General features: G+C 39.3%; 1 protein-coding gene across 2 annotated transcripts; it reads right to left on the bottom strand.

The window, feature by feature from the left end:
• Window positions 1-119: 119 nt before the first annotated feature.
• On the bottom strand, window positions 120-3,682 carry LOC131347083 (C5a anaphylatoxin chemotactic receptor 1). Of its 2 annotated transcripts, none has more exons than XM_058380945.1 (2): window positions 3,546-3,682; window positions 120-1,673 (listed from the first exon to the last, which is right to left on the bottom strand). In XM_058380945.1, the coding sequence occupies exon 2, from the start codon at window positions 1,664-1,666 to the stop codon at window positions 629-631; it is 1,038 nt and encodes a 345-aa protein (XP_058236928.1). In that variant the 5' UTR covers window positions 1,667-1,673; window positions 3,546-3,682; the 3' UTR covers window positions 120-628. The 2 variants fall into 2 exon arrangements, with proteins under 2 accessions (XP_058236928.1, XP_058236929.1); XM_058380946.1 differs by lacking the exon at window positions 3,546-3,682 and adding an exon at window positions 3,065-3,502.
• Window positions 3,683-26,532: the final 22,850 nt, after the last annotated feature.

The raw sequence follows: 26,532 nt of genomic DNA, 5'->3' as shown, positions 1-26,532 counted from the left end.
TTAATGAAATTTCTGTCATAAAAAAGTTGGAACATTTCAATAGTGCAACATCTTACACTTTAAAATAAACTTAATTATCTTAAAAAGATGAAATCTTGCAGGATTTTAGCCCTTGTCACATCTCTACTCAGAGAAGCCGGTGCAGCAGGGCTTTAGTCCTTCAGTCTTTCCAGATCTGTCATCTCCTCAACTGTACACAAAGGTTCCAAAGCTACATCTGTCATGCTAGTACCACTGTCCTTGACCACAGCTGATATCTCGAAGATATCTCCATTATCTCCAGTATTTGTACACTGGATTTTTTATTAATATGACAATAAATGTCTTTGAGCTACTTTCTTTTCAACAGATGTGCAGTATTTTCTGTTAAGTATAAATGCAATGAAGATATCTTAATAATTATCTCTGAATCTTGACTCTGCAGCTTGAGGAGTATTAGGAAAATCTTAAGAGTTCACCATTACAAGTAACCAGTACATAATATTTGAGTTGCATATGTCTCTTTCGTCCTGAGCTGGCCAGATAGACTTCCTTTCAGGAAATGGTTTCACTTCTCCTAGTTTTGACCACAGCTTTCTCAAGAGTGCGCAAAGTTTTGTAATATCAGTCGTTGAACAATAATTCGTATTTAAATCTGTGAGTCTTTTCTCCGCAAGGACTTCCTACGCAGCGACTCGGACACATCCTCATTAAAGACTCGCACAATGGTTGAGAGCAGCGAGTCACGGAGAGTGCGGCTCAGTCCGCGAGCAGCAAACACGTACAAAATTGGGTTGAGTGCGCTCTTGATGTACACAAAGAACAGTGCCACGTATATGCCCTGTTTTGCTCCGTCATTAACGCTTTTCCAATCATGCTTGCCAGTAGTAAGTGTATTGAGGAAGCGGCAGGTGAAGTACGGCACCCAACAAGTGAGAAACAGGAGCATGGTGAAGAAGAGGATCCGGTAGAGGCGGGTCAGCCTCTGTGCTGTGTAAACAGATCCAGTAGGGGAACTAGGGGAAGAGACAGGCGTGCTGGTCACTGATGGCCCGCTCTCGGCTCTTCTTGCGGTAACAATTACAGCCAGGTTGCAGGATAAGAAAATTACCAGTGGAAGCAGGAAACCTGCCACCGACTCCACCACAAACAGCATTGTTTGTCCAGTTCCATTGACCTTCTCTATACAGTGGGTCCGGTTGATAGTATCTGTGATCAGTCCGGCAGCTGTAATGTAGGGCACAGAGAGCACAGAAGCTAATGCCCACTGCAGGATGCAGACAAGTGGCACCACCCAGCGAGGCCTTCTCATTCGAGCCCAGACAGGCCGTAATATGCACAAACAACGTTCCAGTGCGATGGCACTCAGCAAAAAGGCCCCTACATATAATCCTAGGCAGCGTAGGAACATAATTAATTGGCACACAGGCTGTCCAAAGGGCCAGCTCAAGTCATTCAGTAGATAGCCCAGCATGAGAGGTGTGCGCATAATTAACATTAGGTCAGCCAGAGCCAGGTTCACAACGTATATCCGGAAGCTTCCAGCACCCTGTGTTTCACCTCCTATAGATCCACTTCTTCTCCTCCTGCGGAATCCCAACACCCAAACCACCATACCGTTCAGAGTTACACCCACCACGAAGATCAACACCGTCACTATCATCTGCAACACCCGTCCTGCATCCATTGGATATCTGTGGGGAGATGATATCAGGCATTTTTTGGCATTACAATTACATTTTTTTAATTCCTCTAAAATGATCAGGCAACATCTTAAGTTGAATACTGGATATGTTTGTTGTCTGTGGTTGCTTATTCAAAGAAAGTAAGAGAGACAATAGGTTGGCTCATTCCTTTACTTATACCTGAGTGTGACTAAACCCATACTCACGATTGGAACATTGCCAGATGGCATGGTAACATGCTCTCTTTGTTAACGGATCATTAAGGATTATAATGTTTTTTAAACAATACAATGTCAACTTTTCAGAGCCTAAAGTATTCATACCTTGAAGCTCATGCCCTATGCTATGCTCATGAAGCACAATCTTCTATGTAGCAAGTCATCTAAGGTATGAACTCGGGTAGTACACGTGCAGAATGATTCTGAACGAAGGAGAAGCTGTGGAACTTCAACAGGAATCAAGTCAAGACAAGAAGCTCTAAATTCATTGAGGCTTTTCCAATTCCACAAACAGTTGATCTTTTGGCTGCTCTCTGCGTTTGAGGGGTCACCACAGTGGGCCAACTGGTCCACACAACAACTTGGCACAGGTTTTTACACCAGATGCCCTTCCTGACGCAACCCTCCCATTTTTATCCGGGCCTGGGACTGGCACTGCATTCAGTGGCTGGGGTTTGGGCATTGCTTCCTCATGGTAGGTGAAAAACCTGGCACTGAGCCACCAATGCCCTCAATTCCACAAACACTATAGGCCAAAATTTATTTTAAATGTCACTACTGCTGTGTGTGTGAACAGTGTAATGAGTTGAACCGGGGTCCTGATTGGGGTTACTTTTCCCACCTTGTGCTCAGTGTTAGCAGGAATGGCTCAGGATCCACTGTGACAGGAAAATGAATGAATGAATGATCTTCACTGACACATTAATATTTGTTAAAGCCCGTCAAAGAAAAAAAACAGCACTGAGTCCTTCTGTAATTCCCGTTTTTAGCAGAAGTTGTTAATGATATTGTGCAGGGTCGAAATTTTCTCATAGGATATGGCGTAATTCATGTCCTGTGGGTTGTGGCTTTACCTCCGAAAAGACTTATTTCAGGGAGCTGTTGTGTGTGTGTAATAATAGGTCCAGTTCTTGTTGGCTGTTAAATGTACTATATACATAGAGTATATATATAAACCTAAAGTCTTTTGATATAGAACAGCAGATTACAGTTTGGCAACAACATATTGGGACCCAGGGACAAAACAATATATATAAAAACTGTTTTTTTAAAGGGAATCAATAATACTAGATAAGCATTTAGAGAATGAGAATAATGTAAATTTGATTCTCCAATTTTAGTGTGAAACAATAAAATATAGAGATAAATATTATAAAGATAAAACATTTACAACTCACTAACCCTTAATTTCTGAAGATGTCCAGAAAAATCTGTTTTGGAATGAGCACAAGTCAATATTATTGTAGAGCCATCCTGTCTACACTATAAACAGCAGCTATCCTGGGCAAAGATGTAGTATTTTCCTGCGCAAACCTTTTTTTTTTTTTAAAAAAAAAAGGTATTTGTAATTAAGCTTGAATTTTTTTTATTTGCATAAATAAAACCAAGTTTAGTTCTATAATTGCTACAATCGTGTGTGTGTGTGTTCTTTTTTCCTCAAAGGAATGCTAACCCTTTCCACCTCAGGCTAGAACAAGTTTCAGTGGAAAGGACCTGCTCTTCAGCGCCTGTCTACACACCCATCCAAAACTGTGTGTAAGAACACACCTTAGCACGCTTACATACACTCGCACGTATTTCACGTTTAGTATTTCCCTGACTTCTTAACACAATATGGTTTAAATTCTGCAGAGATCATGTCATAATATTATGTAATGCTTACCTGTAATTGTAGCAGTCTGCCTGTGGACAGTGACAGTGATGTTACATGAGCCAGAGGTAGGAGAGATATACTCCACAGTGTATATTTGTTAGATTGGGGGGTGTGAAGAAAGCAGGAGCTGGTATAAGAAACAAGTTAGAGGGAGTGTTCATTAGAGGCGGGTTAAAGAAAACCTTCATGCCCACGTATGCATGTTCCTTCCTCTTTAAATATTGCAACAAGCTGATTGCAAAACAGGCACTGATATGCTGCCACTAGGTGCTGTGCAAAAATGTGTTGGTTTGTTTGTTCTCTCCACAATCATACTTCTTCCTTGGTGGTTTTATTTATTAGAAAGAGTATATTATGCTGGATTGAGGAAATGGTGGTTGCTCTAGAACACAGTTTCAGCAAGTGAGACTTACAGCATGGATGAAAACCTTTCCCTCAATATCTGGTCCATTTCCCTCCCAGGCATGCTGCACTTTGGGGGGTGGGGTTGGGTTATTGGGGTGGGGGGTGGGGGGGGGGATATACTGTACCCTTCAGGTTAAAAACTGTCACTTGGGTGGTGTATTTTGTGCTTATAATAACAGAATTGTTGGGACATTTCATAAATGAATCTGACTGCTTGAATGAAATAAACATTACACACCGTAACTGTTCTAACAAAATATTCCAACAAACAAATTCCCATTAGAGCTAGTTTCTTTCAATATTTTTTCCTTTTCAAATGCACAAATTCTGGGGGGGGAAAAAAAATCATTTTTGATTTACTGAGTCTCCAAGAAGTCCTGTGTTACCTTTCTTGCATAAATCAGGCAATGTGTATGAAATACAAAAGTGATTATGAAATTGGCCGAAATCACAGTGTCCCACATCACAGTAAGGACGATGTAAAAGCAGAGGAAAATTTAATTCATTTGAAATCTTTTTCAATTCTATTCAACGTAATTTCTTTACTAGTACAGCACCATGACTGCTCTCTCTGATGAGATATACAATAAATTTTAATTATTAACCCAGTACAGGGTGGGATGACAGTAAGGAGGTATATAGAAAATGTACTATTTTATGTCCTGGAGCTGTAAAAGATCCCCAAGTTCACAGATATAAAACACGATTTATTTCATCTACTTTAACTGTTATACTCCGTTATGATTGGCTGTTTAAAAGGGTTTCGCAAACAAAGTCCTTCCTGAGAGCAGGTCACAAAATGATCAACATCTGAAATTGAACCTGAAGCGTTCATCATGATAAAAGCAACATTCAACCTTTTGGTTACGCACATAATCAGCATGTTTGGCAAGATAAAGCGGGGCTGTGAAATAAAAAAGGATCTTTGATGATATGGGGATTTTTTTTTTTATAGAAATCTCAGTCCTTGATGGCACTGTCAGGAAGTTTAGCATGTTAGTCATCTTTAGAGCTTTGAACAAAATGAATCAAACATATCTCCAATTCAACACAGAACTGCCTCAATAAACTGGAGGATGGGAAAGTATCAGAAATAAATATTAAAACATTAAATCAGACACGGCAGCCTTTACACATTTTGCAGATCTGCATTTTAATCTAAATGAACTGCAAACCTGTCTGATCAAATATTTTCCCATAAATAAACCTGCAGATGAAGTTGATAGTTGAAGTGCAGGTATGGTGAGCTCTCTGATATTAACTTGCAGTCTGTGGAGAAAACCACTTCCTCCTTCAACACACTACAGCCCTTCAGCCCTGCATTTGCAGTGACTTAAAGATGCAACCTGCTTTCTGTCAGGAGTAATAAGGAAATTCTGAGAAAACAGTCAAAACTGGTCCTTTTTGTCAATAATGTCATTTCAGAATAAAGATAAGATTGCGTGAAAAAGAATCTGAATACATATTAATAAGCAGTCAGCATATTTGTGCAAGATAAAGATTTGTGGCTTCCTGTTTTTGATTTTTATCTTGACCTTTTATCATGTCCATCACATCTGACATGTTGCACAATTTACAGGTCGTACAACTGCTCTCTCTCTCTTTCTCTCTCTCTTACACACACACACACATGTTCAAAACATGAACTTAACTGGCACATAATTTCCCAAAGAGTACAATTGACCACTCACTTCCTCCAGTCCTACTTTTTTATCATGTGTTTAAATCTGTGAACTATTTTCCTTGATTCAACAACCACTGTTTTTTTTAGCTGTCTCCTTGCAAAGAAATGCAGTATTATTGTACATACTAATAATAATAATTTGGTGAAATGAAACTTAGAAGAGCAGAATCCTTGTTCTAACTACATTATTCTATTCTAACTACAGTAACTGTTCAGTGTATTAGGTACACCTGCACTTTCATGTGGTACAGATGATATGAGATATGATTACGGGGAAATTCAAGTTGACACAATAGCATGAATAAGTAACATCAAAGAATACTGTATACTTTCTTCTTCTTCTTCTTCCTCTTCTTCTTCTATTGAATCGGTAGGTATATATATATATATATATGAGTCTCTTTCTCTTTCTCTCTGTACTACTATTATTATTATTATTATTATTATTATTAACAAAATAGTAATAATTTACACCAGTCATCCAGTTCAAAAGTTTACACGCACCCCCAACCCGGCTCTTAATGTATCATGTTTCCTACTTGATCCTCAGCGAATGTTTGCAGCTTTTGTCAAAGTCGTGTACGAGTCCCTCAGTGTGAAAAGACTGTTTGAAAGGGATCGAATATACGGAAGATGTTGGAAAAGTAAAGACGGTGCAGGACTGGAGGATTTTCCTGAAGAATGGTGGAAAGTTTAACTGTTCAGGACAAACCAGAGACTAATGAAGAACTTAAACATAAACACAGTCACTGATCATCCAGGTAACAACACACAGGGTTAAGAATCGAGGGGATGTGAAACTTCTGAACTGGTTGCTTTCTGTAAATTTGGTTATTAATGTGTCTTGTGTAAACATGAACAAGTTTATTCAGGACAGAACTAAATAAAAAACTATGTAGTTTATAAGATCCCTCTTATTTCTTTTCAATTATTGTATAGTATATATAATTATATGTTGAAGATTCAGCAAGTGGGGTGTAAACTGCACATAGACAGACAGACAGACAGACAGACAGACAGACAGACAGACAGACAGACAGACAGACAGACAGACAGACAGATAGATAGATAGATAGATAGATAGATAGATAGATAGATAGATAGATAGAACTTTCCACCTGCAGCTGGATGTATCTGTGGCTGAAAGTGCTTCTAAGCCTGCTCAGCTCATCGTAGAGAGGATGAGAAAGATTACCCATGATAGCTTTCAGCTATTCTGTTGTTCTCATCACAGCTGCTGCCTTCACATGGTTTAATTTCCTCTTCCAGCTTTACCTAGTTTAATGAAACCACCAGTTACACCTTGCCAGCACACCACAGCAGAGAAGACAACACAGAAGTTAAGATAACTTCTTTCCTTAAACAAAATCCTGCTCTGTCCATTCCTATAGATGGCCTCAGTAATGTCCAAGTCCAATTTATTGTTGAGTTGTATTTGTAGAAACTTGTCGGTTTCCACTATCTCCACTCTCTCCCCCTTATGGTGATGGAGTCTGGGTTCTTTAGCTGTGCCAAAACTCTACCACAAGCTCCTTGGTTTTTCTGATGGTTGTTGTCACATGTCTGTTGTCCTCTGTTGTTGAGCCTTTTTAAAAGTTCTCTATAGTTTTCCTCTTCATCATTTGAGATACACCCAACAACAGAGGGGTGATCCAAGAAATCCTTGTGATGTCACGTTCCCGAATTGAAGTCAGAGGCGTACAGAATGCAGTGACAATACAATTCATTGTGGTGCACCTAATGTTGTCTAATCTGCAAATCACCTAGATACAAGTCAAGAGCTTCAGCTGATGTTCATATCAAACAGAAGAATAAAGAAGAATAAATTCTGATCTCTGTGGCTTTAATCGTGGCAGGGTTGTTGGTGCCAGATGAACTGGTTTAAATATTTCAGAAACTGCTGATCTCCTGAGATTTTCACACAAAGCAGTCTCTAGAGTTTACAAAGAATGGTGCAAAAAAACATAGCATGTGAGTTTGTTCTGTAGTTGCAAACCACTTGTTGAATACAGGAAATGGCCAGGAAGGAAATAATGAGCTACAACAGCAGACTGTGGATGACTGAGGATGAGCTAAAAAAGCAGACTACCACATCAGGTTTCACTCCTGTCAGCCAAGAACCAAGAAGATGAGGATATCTTAAACCAAGAATCATCCAAACTGGACAGATGAATATTAGGATAGAAAAAAATCAACTGGTATTTTTCCACTCTCCAGTTTCAGTTCAGTTCAGTTCAATTCAATTTTATTTGTATAGCACTTCTAACAATGACCATTGTCTCAAAGAAGCTTTACAGAAATAAGAAACAAAAGACATAGTGCAAAAAATCCTAGATGTTAGACAAAAACATCCCTAGTGAGAAAGCTTCCCTTAAATGGTATAAGGAAGAAACCTTGAGGGAACCCATCCTCATTTGGGTAACTCCAGAGAGTGTGATTATAAATTATTCTAAACAACGGGGGGTGTGATAGGAACAATGTCCTTTCTGCAGTTATGTACAGTGTGATGCAATACAGCATATGTAGAATGTTAGTGTGTGTATTAATTAGGAGGTTGTTGTTGTCCTCTAAGTCCACATAGGGCTGGCAGCGTTGCTTTGATATACACAAATCCTCACGAAGCAGAACCCAGCTGGAGCTGGTCCATCTCTGGATGCCTCAGGATCCTCGCATGGTTGGCCTCTGATTACTGAAGCTGGCACAATCTCCAGATGCCTCGGGATGAGTAGAAAAAAAGGAACAGGTGGAAAGGAATTAGCGTAGCTGCCATTCATAATATTAGCAGCACTAGATGATAATGTGCATTTAATCAGATGTACTGGAGCACAAGGTTATGGGATGTATTATGTGTATGTCTGGCTAAAGAGATATGTCTTTAATCTACTTTTATACTGGGAGACTGTGTCTGAGCCCTGAACACTGTCAGGAAGGCTATTCCTGACAAGTTTAGGAGCTAAATACGAAAATGCTTTACCCCATTTTGTAGACTTTGATATTCTGGGAACTACCAGAAGTCCAGAGTTTTGTGATCTTAAGGAGCGTGGTGGATTGTAACATGTCAGAAGACTGGCTAGATACATGGGAGCTAATCCATTTGGAGAATTGAGTCTGTCTATTTGAGCCAGATTCATGGTCTTTGCTGAAATGAGTGAAACCTGATGTAGTCCTCTGCTGTTGTAGCTCATGCACCACAATGTTTGATGTACTGTGTGCTCTGAGATACTTTTCTGATCACAGCAATACTAAAGTGTTTTTTTTTTTAGTTGAGTATACTGTACTGTATAGTAGACAGATGTAGAAAGGAAATAATTTATAATCACAGTATCCAGTGTGATGAGAAGGGGTTCCTCTTCCTCTCAAGGTTTTTTTTTTTTTTTTTACCATCATCACCCTGTTTGGAATTTTAATTCGTACATTTAATATTTTTATCTGAAAGTGGTATATTTCTTAGAAGCTGCTTTGTGAAAATGTCCATTGTTAAAAGCGCTTTACAAATAACATTGAACTGAATTAATTAAAAAAAAAAAATCTGACAAGATCATCAGCCCATCTGACACCCTTAACCGTGCCATGGTTAAAGCCACAGATCACATTTTTCCCCTTTCTGATGTTTGATGTGAATATTACCTGAAGTTTTGACCTGATGATTTTATGCATTGTGCTGCTGCCACATGATTGGCTGATTAAATACATTAAATGTATAAATAAGCAAGTGTACAGGTGAGCATATTATCCAATAAAATAGTTTTTTTTTTTAGCTTGTGAGAATTTAACTCTGTAATTCTGTTACAAATAATCCATGGATTTCTAATGAGACAAATTAGTGTGAGGAACATTAACAAAGAAATTCTGATAAAACAAATTCTTGTGGCTATTAAAGAGCACAACACTGAATCGTTTACCACTATACTTATATGAGAATGTAATCGTATGAAGGTTACAGTTGTTTGTTTGTTTGTTTGTTTGTTTGTTTATTTATTTATTTATTGTCTCAGAGCAAAGTAAAATTCAATTTCAATTTTGATTTGTCACATACAAAATCATACACAATATGACGTAGTGAAATGCTTTTTACGACTGTCCTACATTTGAAGAAAGAATTTAAAGTGTGTAGACAAGAAAAGTATAGGGATATAGGTAATAAAAAAATATATATATGTGTATATATATATATATATATATATATATATATATATATATATATATATATATATATATATATATAGGGAGAGAGAGAGAGAGAGAAAAATTGGAAGAATAAAAACGATCATTAATTAAAGACATGATAAATTATGAAAAACACCAATAGTTATGTAAAGCCAATTGTGTATCGGATATACATATACAAATATATATGTATATAAAAATATATAAAGTAAAAGTATGTATATAATATAAACATAAATAATAATAATATAATGCATTATTTATTTATATATATATATATATATATATATATATATATATATATATATATATATATATATATATATATATATATATATAATATAATAATATAATAATAATATAATAATAATATATATTATAATAATTATAAAAATATATAAATAATATATATGTATAAACATCTATAATATATAGTATATACATGTATGTAGATAAAAAAACAAATAAACATAAATATAAATGTAATGACAATAAATAATATGGTATGTGCAACGTGCATACATAAGATAAACTTATATATAAGGGAAAATAAGCAGCAGTAGTTCAATAGAAATAATAGCAGGCAGTTCAATAGATTAATTGTTTTACTATTTCTGACAGTAGACAGTCCTAGATAAGAAACAATATATTGAAAAATGAGTCAGATGAAAAATAATATGAGAAATGAGTCTCTATTGCCTTCTAGTGGCTGATTTGTAGACATTTCTAAACCTGCAGGCATCAGTGCTAATGTAAAAATCATAAAATCATTGTTTTCTGTACACTTTCTAATACATACTCCTCCTCAGAGTTTCATTATTTAACATTTTAAACATTGAATGGAATTTGAATGGAAGTTTTATTTATTACTTAAGTTTTACTTATTACTTAAGACATGAAAAAAGCTACTCATGGCAACAAATTAATGATGATGATTAAAACTTTAATCAAAACTGATCTAATATACAGTTCAACATAACTGTATAGTAGGGCCTCATGAGCCCTTGGTTGCTGTTGTAGAAAGAACTTTATTTACATTTAGATTATTTACTGTCCAGTGTCACCCAAATGAGGATAAGGTTCCCTTCTCAGCCTGGTTCCTCTCAAGGTTTCTTCCTCATATCATCACAGGAAGTGTTTCCTTGCCACCATCGACTCATGCTTGCTCATTAGGGATAAAATGGGGACAAATAGTTACAAAGACAAATAATAAGACAAATAACTTAAACTCTCTTCTTTGTTTCAATACTTGTGTAAAGCTGCTTTGAGACAATGTCCATTGTTAAAAGCGCTATAAAAAATAAATTGAATTGAATTAACACATTGTGCCAATGCTTCAATATTATTTAATAACTTTATAGATTTTCTTTATAGATCTGTAAAGACTGGAGAAAATGACTTCTAACCAGATGTTGCTATCGTCAAAACACTTGTGCTTTATGGGAAATGATATATGAAATACCCATATTAACTAATTAACTAATCACCAAGACAGGACTTAAACCAGCTCAATAATACCCATTAAAGCCCACAGTGTGTTTACGACACTCGCTGACTCACAGTGTTAACAGATGAACAGAAATAGTAAGATTACAAAAACACAATTTCCAGAATCAACAGTAAGCAGCAAACCATGTGTCACCTTTACTTTGTACGATGATGAGGTTTGAAACCAGACTGGAAAGTTTTTATATAAAAATATTTTGTGTGAATGTTTTGATGTGAAAGAACAACTGTTCCCATTACTTCATGTGGCAAGAGCAGGGCAGAGAAAGACTAATTAAAAGGGTACAGCTCTGCAGGAGTGTTTATAGTACCAACAATGCCACCTAGGGTATTTCTCCTCAGGAAATAGTTTTTATGAATTTACAACGTTATCCAAACTAGACATCACAGGTTCGTTCCCACTGATCAGTCAAATCAGCTAAGCACATTTATTCAAACACCCCAGAAGAGAAAATGACACAGAAAAAAAAAATAAAGCAAAAAATAACAATATACAAACAAATTATAATCAGCACGATTGAAAACCCAACATCTAAGAGAAATATCGAATATGAAATAAAGAAAACGAAACTGCTGCTTTGAGACAATGTCCATTGTAAAAGGCGCTATACAAATAAAATTGAATTGAATTGAAACTCAATTATCGCAGCGCCTCCTGAAACCCCCCCAGAAAAAAACAGAAGAAAACAAAAAGCTAGAGAAATCACCTAACAATGTTGCTGAGGAGGGCACCTATTGGGGCACCCAAGGGATGCAGAACTGACTTGTCATGATGACAAGACAACATGTCATGATGAATATGCCTTACCTTTTCTAGATCGACTACAGGTTATAAAGGTATAAACCACTCACCCTCACCAGAAGGAACCTTAAGTACCTGGTAGACGACAGAGCTCCACCTTTCCTGGATCTTATGGTGACCCCTACTGTCACAAGCCCGCAGGTAAACCAACTGATCCACCTGCAATGGCACCTCTCGTTCTCATTGCTCATTGCCTGTTGCAGGAGCCAGTCGGTCACGAGTACCCTCAAAAGCCATCTGAACTCTGACCCGGTGCTCTGCCACCCAATCCTGCACCTCCCCTGGAATAATGAACCCAACCCTGGAGGAAATCAATAGGACGCTGAGGCTCCTGTCCAAACATTAAGAAAAATGGGGACCCACCAGTTCCTTAATGGGGTGTGGTGTTATAGCAGAAAAGATTCCGTGGAATGCAAAATGCCCAGTCCCTCTTCTGTGAATCTGGCAAAGTGCGTAAAAGGTTATGGAGAGTCCTAAAATTAAAACGCTTGCACTGTCTGTTACCAGCCGTGTGGGGCGGGATTTAGCTACCCCATACAAAACACAAAGTTGCTCTATTAGGGAATTCTCAAAACACCTCTCCTGGTCTGAGTCGATATAGCTTAGCACCCTAAATTTAAAGAACCACTCATTTATAAGGACCTGTGCCTAAGCTAGAACCTGACATATACTGCTGGTAAAGGGCAGGCGCTTTCATGCTGCTGCAACCTATACTTGATTTCGATATCAAAGCCTGTTTCTAGTTGAGCAGAGACTGTCTCTGTAATAGGCCTCACCTCCATGACACCAGGCCTGACACTATTTAAAGAACCCAGGACTATATGAGGGTAAAGAAGCACTTCAGTGATCCCAACCTTAGATAACCCAAACAGGGCATAAAGAGGCCACTCCTGGTAACAATGACTAATAATGTTCATCCCTGAGTTACCAGGGGTGGAGGATGAAGGCCCAGGGGGGTCCTTTACAAACACATCCAACTCCAGGTAGCCAATATAAGGAATTGCCAGGCCATTGGCTGCCCAATGTTGTAGCCACTGGCATGACTGAAGGTTGAATGGGGGGCTGACTATACAATACAGGACACTGCAGGGCAGCCACAGTTTGAGAAAGCTGGTTAAACTCTTTTTGCTGCCGTTTCAACAGTTCTTGCAATTCTGCCAACTCAGATCTTACTGAACTGACTGGAGTGAGCTAACCTGCATACTATTCTGCAAACATAGGCTAATATAAGGGAATAACTATGGCCCCTGGTTCTCCCAGACGACCCCTCCCTCTCCCACTGGATGGCTTCCCCTTATCAATATAGCTGTGGGTTGTTGATGGACAAACTGCTTCAATCCCTACAGAGTTCACTATCCAACATGTTCAACAAACTGGTCGTGGAGTAAAACCTCCATGTTGGGCATACGATCAGGTGCACACTCCCTGACTCACTCCATCAAAGTCATAAGGGCCAAAGAGAACTCGTGTAAACTCTCCACTCCCTGCTGCTGCCTGGAAAAGAATGTTTGCTGTAGAGAAATATAGGATTGAGCACAGCCATATAACTGTCAAATAGCAAAAACCTTGGCTGGATCCCTCCACTCTGTGCTAGGATTATACCTAATCTCTAACTGTCAAATATAAAAAAGGCCTGATCAGTGGCAGACAGATGGTGGGCACAAATACAATGTCTGTACCTCTTCTATCCACTCGACTACACCTATGCCCGTCTTCCTATTAAACATGGGACACGTCCCTATGAACAACCACCAGCCACTCTACAACAGTAGCACTTGTAGGACCAGGTGGAACATTAGGTACTGGCTCAGAAGAATGGATAGGTACACTAAAACCTGCCTGAAAAGCAGCCTGTTTTTGGCATAGCCTCTCATTGTTTGCCTTAAACTGTAACAGTAAATCCTTAGGTTGTTGTAATTCATCCTCCATGCTGATCTGTCAGCTGTATGCCAGACAAATGCCAAGTCACAATCTCTAAAGCAGGGCACAGGCTGGGACTTATCACGATGGCCAAGGGCTGCTCTAATGGGTGGAGAGGACTGGATGGCACACCACAAGTGAGCACACAAAATACACACTCGAAGACACCTTGAGTGAATGACAGCACAAGGTAAGGAAGGAAGCTCCACCATCATAAGGTCAGCCGACCAATCGATTTAGCCCACAGCTTCTATCCAGCCAGGAGGGGAAATTAAGAAACAGCTGTTAGTAAGAACTCTATACAGTCAGCTTATATTAACTCCCTGCTACTTATCTTCTCCAGCTCCGGTAGCCCGAACATGGTTAACTGGCCACAGCGGATCAACATTCCAACAACAAAAAGTAAAAATTTGGGTGCGGAAGGAAACACTCAGTTGCCTGCTTTGAAAGCCAAAACTATACACCTTAGCTTCTTGGACCATGTGATATCCACGTCACCAGCACAAAACCCCGATTACCCCTAAAGGAGTATGGAACACAAGGAATTTTGCCTCCCAGGTAGCCATACCTGCCATAATATACTATAAGTACCACCCTCTATTTAGCAAATGCCTGTCAACTTCGCTAAAAAGAAGATGAGGCAGAGAAATAGAACATTATACAGCCTCTTTAAGACAGATGTCAAATGCTTCTTTAAAGTGGCACAGAGAAATAGCTTACGGGTCCAGACTGAAAATATTGGCGCACACAGGGACAGATGAAAGTTCAGGACTAAACTGTAATGTTCAGTACAACTTGTTAAAAATCTTCTACCTTTCTGAAGTTTCTGCTTAACCCCAGCATCTGGGTGTTATTTTCCAGCATGGGCTGTGACATGAGTTTTGTCTGTTTGATAGTGGATCAAGCAGAGTAGACACAGTGGAACTATTTAATTGACTCTCATCTGAGGTGATCGAGACGCAATGGAACTCATGAGGCTCCTAAGATAAGCATCTGAAAAATAACTGATACTAAGCGTGTTTATGAACTGATAGTGCCAAACGGTTTTAAGATAATAATAATAATAATACATTTTATTCTCCTTTATTCGCCTTTCTCAACACCCAAGGACACCAAACAATGAGTTACAAAACAAAGCACATAGAAACAATACGACAAAAAACAAGCAACAATAACAAAAAACAAATACAGAAGACTGTGACTCTGACTGTGTGAGAGGGCAAGTAAGATTTAGGAAGAGTAAGCAAGCTTAAACAGGTGAGACTTGAGTCTAGATTTAAAGATAGATAGAGAGTCAAGGTTACGGATGTCTGGAGGTAAAGAGTTCCAGAGCCGGGGAGCAGAGCAACAGAAAGCCCTCTGCCCCATGGTGGCGAGACGAGCAGAAGGCACAGAAAGATGAAGAGAAGAGGCAGATCTAAGAGAACGAGAGGGAACATGAATATGGAGAAGATCAGACAAGTAAGAAGGGGCGAGATTATGAATAGCTTTAAAAGTGAGAAGAAGAATCTTAAAGTCTATGCGAAGCTTGACCGGAAGCCAGTGAAGCTGCTGCAGAACCGGAGTGATGTGGTGAAATGAAGGAGTCTTAGTGATGATACGAGCTGCTGAGTTTTGAACCAGTTGAAGTTTAAGAAGAGATTTATGAGAGAGACCCAAAAGAAGGGAGATACAATAGTCAATACGTGAGGTAACAAGATTGTAAACAAGAATAGCAGTAGCATTCTGTGTAAGGGAAGGACGAAGACGGTTGATATTACATAGATGGAAATACGCAGACCGACTAATGTTATTAATATGTGATTGAAATGAGAGTGTACTGTCCAGGAGGACACCCAAACTCTTAACCTGAGTAGAAGGGGAAACAATAGAGTTGTCAATAGAGAGGGAGAAGCTACTGTATTTATTTCAGATAAAGTTGATTTAGTACCAATTAAAAGAAATTCAGTTTTCTCACTATTTAATTTGAGGAAGTTGGAAGAAAACCAGGATTTGAGTTCATTATAGCAGTCAAGAAGAGAGGAAGGAGGGAGGGTAGCATTAGGTTTGCTAGAGTAATAGAGTTGGGCGTCATCCGCATAACAGTGGAATAGAATACCGTATTTTCGAAAGACATTGCCAAGATGAAGAAGGTAGATGATGGAAAGAAGAGGTCCAAGGACAGAACCTTGCGGGACAGTGTTAACAGGGGAAGATTTGGAACTAAAAGAGTGTAATTTGATGAGCGTGCGCTCTGATAGATATGATTTAAACCAGTCAAGGGGGTGTTAGTAATGCCAGTTGAGATAAGTCGATTAAGAAGGATGGTATGAGAAATGGTATCAAAGGCCGCACTTAGATCAAGAAGGATAAGAATGGTGACTGAACCAGAATCAGCTGCCATGAGAAGGTCATTAGTAATTTTTAAAAGGGCAGTTTCAGTGCTATGAAAAGGGCGAAAACCAGACTGGAAATGTTCATACAAGTTATTACAAGTTAAATGAGAATGAAGTTGAGAAGCAACTATTTTTCAAGGATTTTTGAAAGAAAAGGTACGTTGGAGATAGGGCGGAGATTATTGAAATTACTAGGATCAGCACCAGACTTTTTCAGAATTGGAGTAATAGCGGCAGTTTTAAGTGGGAAAGGAACAATTCCAGTAGTAAGAGAGGAGCAAATGATAGCAGAAATAAGAGGAATCAGAGAGGGAAGACAGGCCTTGACCAGAACAGTGGGAAGCGGATCCAGCGAACAAGTAGAAGACTTAGACTTGTGTATAAGATCTGAAATATCTGAATTGGTAGGAAACTGGAAAGCGGAGAAAGGATAAGGAATAGGGTAAGATTCAGAAGAACTATTAAGGGAGGATGGTGAGCAGTGCAGATGAATTTTGTATATTTTATCATTGAAAAAGGACATCAGAGAGTTGCAAAAGGCAGATGAATATAGATGAGAAGGCAAAGAACATTGGGGACTAAAAACAGTATTGAAGAGTGAAAACAGCATCTTAGTTTTGCCTTCATAGGAACATATTAAACCAGAATAATACCTGGATTTAGTATTAACAATACAGTTCTTATAGTGCAGATAATTAACCTATGATCATAAATCCTGCCTAATGCTGCCAATAGAAAAACCAAATAAGACTGAGAGTGTGGACTTAATTATGTGTGTGGGACTGTTCTTAAACTGTACAAAATGAACAGCTAACTGTACAACTAACTGAGCATAGAAATATAAATATTAAACGAACATAAATATTAAAATCTCTCTTAAAAAGTCAAAAGTATAATCAGAGGTAAGACATTTTAAAATTAGTAAACATTATGGTTTTATTTATGAATACTGTTTACCAGAGCACAAAAATAAGGATTACTTGACTCCAGTCACAGTAACTTTGGATTAGTTTACTTTCCTTCTGCCTTTGTTTCTCAGCGCTCCGTCTGAAAGCGAGCCAGTTTAACAGGTACTAACTGATCTAAAACAAAGCGTTGTTATTAGGCTTGTGAAGGAAGGCTTGTTTTCTATATTGCCTCATGATCTAAAGAAATCTCATTATGTTTTAGTATTCTGTAGAAAAATCTGAGACCAGCACATTTGCAGACTAAGTTAATGGATTGTTTGTTTGTTTGTTTGTTCATTCGTCATTTGGTTGTTTGCTTGTTCGTTCATTCGTTTGTTTGTTCATTTGTTCATTCGTTCATTCACACTCACACTCACACTCACACACACACACAAAGCTTTTGGCAAGTGCCCTTATCCATAGCCACTTACATTTATCTCATTTATACAACTGAGCAGTTGCGGGTTAAGGACCTCACTCAAGGTCCCAACAGATAAACCTGAGCAGTTGAAGATCAGAAAAGCATCACCATGCTTTTTCAGCAGTTTGGTGCTCACCACAATTGCACCACAAGGTTACTATTATAACCTTCCTGTCTGCTGAACCAGTCTGATCTCTGTCCTCTTTCAACAATGTGAATTTCCTCACTGAATTGCTTGTCATGAAATGTTTTTCCCCTGCAACATTCTGTGTAAACTCTAGAGAATGTTGTGTGTGAAAATCCCAGGAGATCAGCGATTTCTGAGCCATATTACAGTCAGTCAATGAGATCACATTTTCTCCCCATGTTTATGTTTGATGTGAACAAACCTGCATGATTGTTTACATTGCACTGTGTTGTGCCATTGTACCGCATGTTTGGATGAATGAGCAGGTGTTATTTTTAACATGGTGGGTGTGTTTATAATAATTAAGTGGTAACTGGTAGAGAGGCTGTGAAAAACAGCCCTAAAATAAAAAATTTAAATCACTACCAATGAATGGAAACATTAACTGGAGCATCTTCTTTCTTTTTTTAGGTCATAATCATGCATTTGATGTCAATAGGGAAACCCACCTGTGCTACAAGATGGCACTTGGATATGAAGTGAGAATGTAAATATGAAAAACAGTTTTCCATTCTGACTAAGAAATTCTCCAACCCACTCAAAACTAAAGTATTGTGCTAGTTTTTCTGGTAGTCATATAACTTTTTAAAGTAATTCACTGCAATTAAATTTCTAAGAATTAAAGGGGGTTGTTTGATGGGTTACTTCCATTACACTCATAACAATTCAATTGATTTAAATTTTATTTGTATAGAACTTTTGACAAATGACTTGTCTCAAAGCAGCTTTATAGAAACTGAAAGTTTAAAGATTTCATTAAAATTGAACCCTAATGAGTAAGCCAGAGGCGGTGATGATGAGGAGGAAAAACTCCCTCAGACGGTGTGAGGAAGAAACCTTGAGAGACTCAGAAGGTAACCTCATCCTCATCTTTGTGACACTGGAGAGTGTTCCCTTTCTGTGTATGAAATAATCAAGTGCACTATAACTGTACTCTATGTAAAAAAAAAAAAAGTGCAATTGTGTCTCCAGGAGCTTTAGAGCATCAGCGTAATTTCTGAATCCATTATAGATTTAATTAATATATAGAAAATACCAGTGGCGGGCCATGCATTTCACACCTAGGCCTTCACTGGAGTCCTTCCTGAATTAATCCACCTCTATAGCATCATTATGATGCCACGGCAATAGATACTAATCAACCGTTAAATAACAAAGTAAAAAAGAAATTAGTCTACAGTATTTCACACCTCACAAGGAATAGTCAATTTTATTATGGTTACTTTTCTCAAAAAAGCCGTATGCAGCAAACTGCAATCTCCGAAGGACACAGCATCCGAACTGAGACTCAGCGAATATAGAACACTGTATAACAGTATGTTGTGTCACAGGTTCTTGTAGCGAACATGAATAAAATTACATTACATATAGCAAAAAAACAAATTTACACAAATCATTCTCACAAGTTTCCTTTCACTGCAGGAAAAAAAAAAAACACAGCCCACCCCGGGGATCTGGAATGAAGGCAAACTGAAAACCCAGAAAAAAAGAAAACCCAAAAGCATAAATGGTTCTTTAAAAAGCTTACCAACTATTTTAAAGAATCAAAAGGATTTTCTTGAAAAGTCCGCCTTGAAAATGCATTTGTAAGGATGTCCGTGACCAAATCGATTTCTTCTCCTCTGTCAGCCATTGTGAGTTAAAATATATAGATTTTATTTAGTTAATTATCCAATCAAAGAACAGGAAATTGCTCACGTAATCGTATGCCTGCTATGGCCCCAGTGACGCCAACTCGAAATCTGATTGGTTAATGGAACAGTGTCATTGCCACTTATTTTAAGCTACGGGCGCCTGTACTATTGATTCTGAAGGCCTTAAGGCCGGGCAACACATGATGTCAGCCACTGGCTGAAATATGATTGGATAAATACTCATCATAAATATACACTACAGGAAGCAGCACAACCAAGAGAACAGCTATGAAATGTAAAGAATAGACTATTGGGAATAATTTAATATACATTCATGGAAAATTATATTAAACATATTAAAATGCAAGTCAGTGATTCAGATCACTGCTGTTGAAGGAGAGAAGGCCTTGCTGGCCCTGATGATCTGCCACTGGAAAATACATTCATCTACTGCTTTGATGCTATTTTTCCACCTGATGTTCTAAATGGCTGAATTCATAAGTATATTCCCAGTCTTTTGGCTTTAAAAGTCATATTTTTTTAAAGGTCATATTCATATTATTTCATACGACCTTTGCTAAGCTGAAACTTTACGTGGCATTCTCAGACATTATGAAACCAATTCAAAGACTTTCATTCCTAATAGTTTTTGCTTTATGTCGTCACATATAGAACAATGTTTCATTGAGTTTGTTTCCCTTTAACCTTCCCACCATGCCTCTGGTTTACTGTGATGCACCTACGCTTTCTCTGAACCACTAGAATAAAATTAGACCCATCAAAGACAGGATGTTCACTTTTACTGATATAGAAACAGCTGAGCACACCTCTGGTTTCCCATTCTAATCAGCAATGAGGAGGTGTTTCATGTGCTTTTTCTTTTTCCATTTTCTATTCTTTCTGACTGAATGATAGGAGGGAAGTTGTCTCTTCTGCAGTCTCTATGGGAGATTCCTTAAATAGATATCAAGGAACATTAAAGTGATGAAATATAATCTAAATATATCAATGACCAATACAAATTTTCTATATATACTAAATGCTGTTGCATCATAGTGCTGCCTAGCTTGATTCTGATTGCTCAGACGGTGCTTATTATTTTCCACTCGTTCTGTTTTATGTCATGATGCACAGTACACTCACTACCATTATGAAGACTGATTGCATAAATGTTACTGTGTCTTCATTAAAAACATTTATTTTGATTTATAATGATTATCACCTGCCCCAATACACTTAATTACATCTAATCTGCAGTAGGGCAGCAGATCCTACAATTTAAGGGAAAGTTCATGCAGAGCTCAGCCTGTTTATTCTCTTCTAAGAAATGATGAATAATTTGATGTTTGTGTTGTGTAGCTCTTAGGTGGACAGTCCCTACTGTCAGTAACTGACCTCAGTAACAAGTCTTGATGACTTATTTAATGACTAACTACTTAATTATGTGATTTTACAAGTGGGGGAGTGTCCAAGGTTTTGACACATGCCATAGGGCCATCACATATAAAGGAACTGTGCCTTAACATTCGCAGATTATTTATCCATCCATCTTCTACACCCACTTTATTCCTAATTAGGGTCACAGGGGTCTGCTGGAGCCTATCCCAGCACACATTGGGCGAAAGGCAGGGGTACACCCTGGACAGGTCGCCAGTCCATCACAGGGCCACACAATCACACACACTCACACCTATGGGCAATTTAGAATTACCAGTTGACCTAATGTAAAACACATTGAACATGTAGCCCTGGGTAAAACCTTAATGATGTTTCTAACACTGTAAATGCATTGGGTTTAAATTGAGTTAGCGCATGCGCTGATTTGTTGCTGTGAAATGTAACCTAGTTTGTTTAGAGTGTATTAGAAGACCATGAGGTCACACAATCTAGTTTTATGGCAGCCTGAGTTGGAATCAGATTGGTCGTGCTTAAGTGTAATATCCCTAGTAGCCAATCGGAGCCATCCCTGAGCAGGACTACTGATGTGGTGGGGAATAAAAGAGGAGAAGAAAGAAAAGGAGTTGGTGAGAAAAGTGGAGTGTGTGTGTGTGTGTGTATTCGGAGAGAAGACCTAGACGAGGGTCACTGCCCGTGAGCCTCAGCAACTCTAAGAATTCTCTCTAAAGGTGTTTGTTTTCATAGTTCTCTGAAAGTATTGTGTAAACTTCCTTAAGTAAAGAGTGCAGCGTTTATGTACACGTGTTCAACTAGAAGACTGTGTTTAGCTGCATCGGTTTGCTAAGGACTCATGAGACTGCTGCTCGGAGACAATAAGCCACTGAGAGGTATTATCCCTACCAATGTTGTGGTGCGACACTTCAACGGAAACTGTGAGTACAGTGTGGTGAAACAGGCCTGCAACGAGTGTAGTTTTTTGCCGGCATTTTAGTTTGTTTGTTAATACAGCCAGGTGACTGGTCACATTAGTTAGTGTAACTGAGTGTGAATACTGGTGTACTGAGTGTTATGATTTGTAATCATTTATTTTTGTTCATCTACTGAGTTATACTAATCTGTAAAAGCAGAAGAGCATTAAGTTGCTATATTTCCATTGAGGGTACTTAAATTGTGATTGACCACTTTCTCAGTAAAAGTCACTTTCTCACCGACAGGATCGGTGACTCGACACATTTCCACTAATGCTAAAAGCTCTCTCTGATGCAGAGCTTGTTGCTTGTATGCCCAGATATTTCTGTGCTAGTTTGCATAGCCTAGTGGAATTTCCACCATTTCAGTGGATCTTCTCCATGGTCTACACATGGCATGTAAATGTAAGCATTGAGTTCAGCAGCCACTGCTTCTCTAAACTGTGCCATGGGATCAAATACGGATGACAATGATGCTCTTGGTGCTGTGCATGTTGTTTCCTTGAAGAAACTGGCCAGAGTTTTCTTCTTGGCTTTAGCAGCAGGTGGACTTTCCACATCCAGGCTATCATTCTCCATCACTGCAGTGCTTTGGGCTACAGAGTGCTGCTGGGAAATTTCCTGAAACAAATAAAAAATGCATGTTTCAGAAATTTGTTACGTTGAATTCTTACCAGTAAGGTAAACTCTGGTTTCACTTACTATCAACTCAGAGATGGCTCGTTCCTTTAAGGTCTGGCTCTCTTATTCACAGATGTATTGTGTTCAGAACCTTGGGTCTAGGAAATTGGTGAAGTTTAGCAAGTTCTACATGCCTTCATATTTGTTGTTGAGGTAGCTAAGAATTTTTGAGTTCAGTGATTTGGTCAGGTCAGCGTCTGCTTCGTCTTCAGCCAGTACTGAGGTGTTCAGAAGATGCAGAGCAGGTTTCACACAAGATATGCTCACATAACTCACACCCGATAAGGCATCCGTAAAGTCCTGGAGAGGGCTTAGTGCCTTGTTTACAGATTCCAAGATCTCCAGGTCCTGCCATGAAGGGAGATGATGTCGCACTTTGCGGTCTATAGAGAGAACCTTGGACAATGCACTTTGCTGCTCCAGGACTCTTTCTATCATTTTCTGAGTGGAACCCCATCGTGTTGAGCAGTCTGTCACCATGGCATGCTCTGGGAGGTTCAGCTCTCGTGGTGCTTCCCTCAAGGCCACTCTTTTCTTCCAACTATGGGAGAAGTGGCCCACAATCTTCCTGCATATCCCAGTAGCTTTGTTAATGCACTGTGCAATCTTTCAGAGCATTTTCTGTGAATGATAAGATGAAAAAAAAACCATTTACTTACAATAGTGACATTACAAAACCTAATATTCACATTCTGATTACATGCCCATTTTCATATTAATAGCATAAAACAGTAATACAAACTGTTTTTATCAAATCATGTCACCACTCTAGACCTAAAAGTAGTAGGCAAATAGCTATGGCAGATTTGTGCTTTACACTCATTCACCTCTTACAGAGTTATGTTTAATGATTAGCCCTAAATGAAATATGCCACTTGTATCTTTTGTGGCACACCGAAATTTACATTGTATTTAAAATTTTCATTAATTAATCGAGGGTACAGCTGCCCCTAACCCCATAGTTAGCCGGTCCTGTAATCAGTAGTAAATCTCCATCACACGTGTGCTTTCAGCAGCACTTCACTACGCAGAGCCTTTGTTCACAGCTGTGTGCGAAATTGATGATTTTGTCTGCGTGGTTTTACGCAGCTTGTCAATGAACTACAGCTCTGTGTAGTAAGTGCTGCTCTATTGGTAACACTTGCGTGATGGAGATTTACTACTGATCAAGGACCGGCTTTACTAAAAAGTCGCGCATCGGATATCGCATGCGATTTGTCGTGCAGGCCGTCTAATAACATGACATTAATTTAACTTACCAATGGCCAAATGAAGTCTATGCCCAAAACACTGGATTCTAGTCCACTGATTAAGCTCCACCGCTTTGACAATGTTGGTGCCGTTGTCTATAGTGATGGCGACCTGGCTCTCCTCAGAGGTCCCACGCAGCCAGTGCCTCTCTTTAGCCCAAGGCTATGTTCTCTCCTGTGTGGTCGTTGGGGGAAATACGGCGTTTGAAGGCAGCGGCTTTTCAATTCAAACTCCTCGTCGACAAAGTGTACAGTCAAGCTAATATACGGTTCACTTGTCCTGTTTGACCACAGGTCCGTAGTGGTTGAAAACAACATCACCGTAGCAATTTCCTTTTGAACTTCGTCATGGCGCGAGTTATAAAGTTTAGGGATCGCTACTTGTGAGAAATAGTTTCAAGAGAGCAGCTGGTACCTCTTGTCCAGTGTGTGGATCATTTTCTGAAATCCCACTTTACTAACGGTGTGTATTGGCATCATGTCTTTTGCCAAGCAATGCGTTATGGATTCGGTGATTTCTTTATGTCTAGGCGAAGACTTATCATATGGCGTGATACTTGCAAACACATCTGTAATTGTGCTTTGTTTTGTTTGGGGAACAGCTGGTGCCTTGTTTCCTTCAGCTGTCTCTTTACTGATCTGGGTTTTCATCGTCATGCATTCATCATATTTTTCCCTGTGCTGTTTCAGGTGCTGATATAGATTTGTCATATTGCCATGTGACGTAGCAACTTTAATTTTGCAAATCTTGCACAGTACATCTCTCTGCTCAGTGTGAGTAATCTCAAATCCAAAATATCGCCATATAACAGAGGTAGAGTTTTTTTTGGCTACCAGATCAGTCCCCTCGGCATCCGTCTTCGTTCTGGTCTATCCGCGCTGTGCACATAAGTGAACACGCACGCACACCACACGTGCACTGCCTATACTGAGAGACTGTCAGATCTTTTTTTGTTTGTTTTGTTAGCGGCACAGAAAATCGGCAAACTGTTCTCAGAAAGTATGTGTTTTTAAAATGAATGTTTTTCAAGTCCACACACTTGTTTAATATAATCGCAACATTTTCCCGTCATATAATCGCACAGGCTGACATCGCGATTGCGATACGATTAATCGTGCAGCACTAATCGAGCTAAGACTAATGCAACAAGAGCCAAGGGAAAAATTGTCAGATTTTCTGAGGCGACTAGAACAGTCTCTCACAAAAGTTGTTAGTAGAGGTGGTATTCCTGCTAGTCGTATGGCTTCTGTCCGGGTAGAACAGCTACTTCGGGGGGCCATACATTCAGATCTGATGCTGGTGCAGCTGAAACTACGGGAGAGGGGGCAAAATCCTCCAACATTAGAACTGCTAAGTGAGATCTGTGCAGAAGAGGAATATGCCACTGCAAGGGTTAAGGTTAACATGGCTGTTCAGAAGGTTCGTACGGATGTGGGCGCGGACAGTAGACAGATTGACATTCAGAGCCTAAAAGCTGAAATTAAAGAGCTGAAGTCAATGTTCACTGCCATGAACACTAAGCCCTCGCAAAGGGAAGCCAGTGACAAAGTGTTGGATCAGACAGGTCAGTCTAATGCTCCTATAACTACAGAGAATGCAGAGAGAGCCGCCTTAAAGAAACAAGTCAAGAGATTGCAGTGTAAAGTGGCCAACAGGGTGGATGATAAGGTGTGTACAATGGGTAAGTCATGGAGAGCAGAGCCACCTAGACCTGCTCAAAATGGCCCAATGCCAACCAAATTCTTTAGAGGTACAGAAGAAAGCATTTGCTATCGATGTGGAGAAAGAGAACAGTTCAGTAAAGAGAAGTGAGGTAACCTCGGTGGGAGGTAAGCGCATTCCGAAAGGGCTGATAGGTCCATCTTCAGTAGTGAAGAGAGTTAATGGACACATGTGTGATGCTCTGTTGGATAGTGGTTCACAGGTCACAATAATCTTTGAGACCTGGTATCAGAAGTATTTGCCAGATGTCCCAATTCACCCAGTCTCAGGACTAGCCATCTGGGGACTTAGTGAGAGTAGCTACTCCTATCGTGGCTATGTGGTGGTAGACATGGAGTTTCCTGAGTGTTACAGGTGCCAGAGAACCTATCTCAGTCCTAGCACTGATATGTCCTAGTCCCAGAACTCCAGATCAGACTCCAGTTATTCTAGGCACCAATGCTAACCTTTTTAAGCGACTGGCCAAGCTGTGCCAAGAGACTGCCGGAGTGGATATTGCTCAGACACTGGGCATCAGAATTGATGGACTAGTACCAAGTGGCGCTACGGTGGTTGGTGAAGGGGATGATGCTGTAGGATGGGTGAAGTTGAAAGGGCCAGGTTCGCTGACAGTACCTGCTAGTAGTGATTGCTCTGCTGTATGTAGTGTAGAGTTGAGCCAGCCTTTAGACAAAAAGGTGCTGATGCTGGAGGCTTCCTCCAAGTTTCCCCTACCAGCTGGAGTGCTACTAACGACATTGGTAATCCCGAGCTCTGAGATAAAGTTGAAACATTTTTCTGTGATGACACAATGAGTCTACTCGCAGTGTAGTTCTTCCAGTAGGAACAGTGAAGGGTCAGTTATGCATTGCAGATCCATTAATGCATGCTGTAATGCTAATGACAGAGACAAGAACTGAGGCAGCATTGACCGAGTTTGATTATAGCC

Source organism: Hemibagrus wyckioides, linkage group LG26, assembly GCF_019097595.1.
Source record: "Hemibagrus wyckioides isolate EC202008001 linkage group LG26, SWU_Hwy_1.0, whole genome shotgun sequence".
NCBI classification, from domain to species: Eukaryota; Metazoa; Chordata; class Actinopteri; order Siluriformes; family Bagridae; genus Hemibagrus; species Hemibagrus wyckioides.
This window is presented reverse-complemented; position numbering and strand designations above follow the sequence as displayed.

Excerpts from the sequence above, each read along its gene's own strand:
- LOC131347083 (XM_058380945.1), bottom strand. The coding sequence starts at position 1,666 with ATGGATGCAGGACGGGTGTTGCAGATGATAGTGACGGTGTTGATCTTC.